We start from the raw sequence: 3,578 nt of genomic DNA, 5'->3' as shown, positions 1-3,578 counted from the left end.
CACCATTGCATGCCTGTTGCGACTGAGTGGTCTTTTTTTTTTTTTTTTCTCCAAACAGAAACCTTGCGTGGTCAAAGGACAGCACAGGATGAAGTTGGACTGACAATGGGACGATCAGGCACATTACGACAAACAGGGCAACCATCTGGGGTAAACTGTGTTGGTTTGTCTGCACATTTTTATCATTAATTTATGAGCTCAAAATTTATATAGTGTATATTTTTTTGCCTTCTTCATGTCTTCTTTCACTCTAGCCTGAGACATCTGTATGGGAAGTCATGTTATGGTGGCTGCCAGACCTTGATGATGATGACGAAGAGGACAATGATGGACATGTCAAAAGAAGAGAAACGGCACAAGCATCAAGAGGTTTCAGAAACAAGCCAATGCCAGACTCAAAACTCCTGAAGCAAAGAAATGGGAAATTTAAGAGCAGGAGAGCCAAAAAGGCAAATGATGAAAAAGCAAAAATGAAAAAGATAAAAGAGGGGGAACAGAAAGAGGCAGTAGATGAAAAAGATAAGCTTCTAGGAGACGATGAGGAGCTGCCCAAGAAAAGCAAAAAGCTGGAGAAGAATGATAAAATGAAAAAGACTCAAAAGGGATGAGCTGATTCTGTTCTGTGGCAGACAGTTTCTAGTTTTCACTTTCCTCAGTTTGCTAACACAGACATTTTGAATTCGGTACTAGATTTTCTCCATCAAATCTTTCAAACGCTACCACAACTCAACAATACTCATCTAATTGTGATTCTGGTTAAGTTACAAAGCACAAATGTGTTGAAGCTTTGTACTTTGCTTGATTGATGATCTGTGTGATGGAGATTTGATTTACTTGCAAAGTCATAAAAAAAAAATCCACAAAATTTTAAAATACAGCTTCATTTGAAACGTTTGTGTGATCATTTACTCCGTTTGGTGTCATCAGTGGTGCCAGCTTAGTTAACTGTTGACAGTATGAACTTAGAACTTTGTCACATAGAGAATGAATATGGGAAGTTTATGGTTGTCAAAACTTTGACCAACGTATGTAATTTCCAGCTCCCTGCTGGTGTCATCCAATCTTCATGGGCAACTCTGAACTTAAATATTTCAGAAATGTTTGAAGCGCATTTCTTCTGCTACGACCCACTCAAACTATCACTGGATACATCAATAAATCTTTGTGTATGAAATCTTTGTACAGATCTCAGGATGCAACTGTTTTTTCTCCACAGCATTTAATTATAAAAACAGAATGGTAGAAGATGAACCATTTTCCAATCACAGCTCCATGTCCTAAAGCATTTATAGAAAACATGGTCACTTATGTACTATTACAATAAGACTGCCCAATGCATTTACATAAAGAAAAAGATGTACAAAATGTACTTAATTTGGACTTTAAACATCATCTGAAGAAATATAACTGAATGTACTAAATATCTAAAGTACAATGGACATCTCTTCAGGCAGGGCAGTGTGACTGCAGATCATTAAAAAAACAATAATAATCCACTGGTATGGGATCAATTACTAGACATTGTAAGGCCCTCGGGAGGTGGTGGCCTCATTGGCATAGGGGGTAAGGGCATCTGAGGAGGCATCTGGGGCACACCTGGCGCACCAGGTGGTAGAGGGGGGACAGGCATCCCTCCTGGTGGGGGAGGGGGCATAGACTCATTTGGTGGGCGAGGCCCAACTCCACTCATAAGAGGAGGGGGCCGCTTCACACCTGCAGGTGGTGCTGGCCCACTGGACTGGGGAATGGCTTTCTCCATTTTGAAGTGAAACTGCAGGAAGAACTGGAAGGAAAAGAGACTGGTCAAATCACAGGTCAAATTTCCTGTATTCAAAATACCCAGGCCTGGCTTTGTGGTAACAAATGCTCATCAGCCAATCAGTACCTGTTTAGTTTCTTTGTTCCAGTGGGTCCAGAAGCGGTTTTCTGCTTTGTCAATTTCTCTACTGGGGACCTAAAATAGCAACAGTGTAGTGAAAACAAGAACATTATTATAAAAGCAGGGAGACAAGTAGAGCTGCCCTGTAACAGTCGACTAGTCGAGAGACCTGTCAGTCGACTGAGGCTCTTCATGTCAAGCCTTTGTTTGATTTATTTTTTGTTAGCCAGTGTGCTTTACAATAGAAGGCAGCCCCAGCCAGTAGTTTGTCATCTGCTTCTCCTCATTTTGGTGTGCCAAGCAGCAATTTGCTTAATGCTCCCCGCTGTGGTCGGGGGAGAATACCTAGTTCAGCGCTGACACTGTCCGATACATGGATGTGCATTAAAGTCAGATTTATTTAGCAAATTGCAGAATGAGGAGAAAAGGACAACAAAACCCACATAAGGTGAGATCTGGACTTTTATTACAAGTGCTTTCAAACATCGTAGTCTCTCTTCACAAGAGAAAAGACCATCGTGATGATCTCTGTTAAAGTGCAGCACAGAGCTGTTTACCACCTGTTTCTGTGACATGCATCCATCGGAATGGGACTAGGAAGCTAACAAAAATGTGCAGAGAAAACATTTCAGTGAGGAATTATAAACAAGAACAATCATTTGCAGGGCAAGCTGGCACACACAGACACACAGTAACAACATGCACTGTAGTTAACTGATGGGAGAAGCTTAAACTTGTTGGTAAACAAGGCTATAACCATGTCTCAGAAGAAAAAAAAACCCCTAAGAGCTACCTGTTAATTATTCTGACAAATCCATATGGCCAACGTTGTATATCATCAATTTAAACAGATTACAATTTAACTCTTGGATCACATCCAGTTGTTTTATTGATTTTTAATGCTCAGAAATATGTTCTTGTCATTCTTTTGCATTTAAATACAATGTTAATGTGGCTGAAATCATGACTGAAATTCATGCCAGTTGATTTTCTGACAGTCTAGGCTATATATACACATATATTTAAAAAAAAAGAAAAAGAAAAATAATGAATAGTTGAACAGTTGCACTGAAGAGCCAACTGACAGTCGAATGACAAAATCCTTATTCAGCTACAGCCCTAGAGACAGGAGTGCAGGTTCCACTCACCTTGAAGGCAATAGTCTCGTATGGCTCAGCAGCCAGCAGCAAGTACTGCCAGCGACGATCGGGAGGCTCAATGCGCTGCTCATATGCAGACATGAAACGATGCCTGGGTCCAATTCCTTCAGCTATCTCTGGGTAGTCAATCTGATGGACAGAGCAAAGAAAAACAGGCAGTTTACAGATCTGACTTTAGAAATAATATATTTAATCATCACTGCTGCAGTAAAGAGTTTGTAATACGACGACATGCTCTGAATCCTGTGACACCATTTCTCTGCATTTTTCAAATGATGTGGTGTTGCTGGCTTCATTAGACTGAGCTTCAGCATTCAGCATGCACTCAGATGGAAAGGTAGAAAAGACTGAATAACAACAGAAAGGCTGCAGGTGGAAGACTGCTGTGTGTGTGTGTGTGTGTGTGTGTGTGTGTGTGTGTGTGTGTGTGTGTGTGTGCGCGCGCGCGCGCGCGCGTGTGTGGACGTGTTTTTCCTGCTACGTGGGGACTTCTTCCTGACTCCATACCAACTCATGAGGACCCATTTCACGGTGGGGAC

General features: G+C 41.3%; 1 protein-coding gene across 1 annotated transcript in view; it reads right to left on the bottom strand.

The window, feature by feature from the left end:
* Positions 1–1,211: 1,211 nt before the first annotated feature.
* sf3a2 (splicing factor 3a, subunit 2) overlaps positions 1,212–3,578 on the bottom strand; it is a 7,073-nt gene continuing 4,706 nt past the window's right edge. The window contains exons 6-8 of the mRNA XM_020615963.1: positions 3,028–3,168; positions 1,886–1,954; positions 1,212–1,783 (exon numbers count right to left, since the gene is read on the bottom strand). Of these exons, the coding sequence (XP_020471619.1) occupies positions 1,508–1,783; positions 1,886–1,954; positions 3,028–3,168 (486 nt within the window). The 3' untranslated portion in view covers positions 1,212–1,507. The remainder of the gene's footprint in view (positions 1,784–1,885; positions 1,955–3,027; positions 3,169–3,578) is intronic.

The sequence above is a fragment of the Monopterus albus genome, unplaced genomic scaffold, assembly GCF_001952655.1.
Source record: "Monopterus albus unplaced genomic scaffold, M_albus_1.0 scaffold172.1, whole genome shotgun sequence".
Taxonomy (NCBI): domain Eukaryota; kingdom Metazoa; phylum Chordata; class Actinopteri; order Synbranchiformes; family Synbranchidae; genus Monopterus; species Monopterus albus.
Note: the sequence above shows the minus strand (reverse complement) of the source record. Positions and strands in the feature narration are given on the sequence as shown.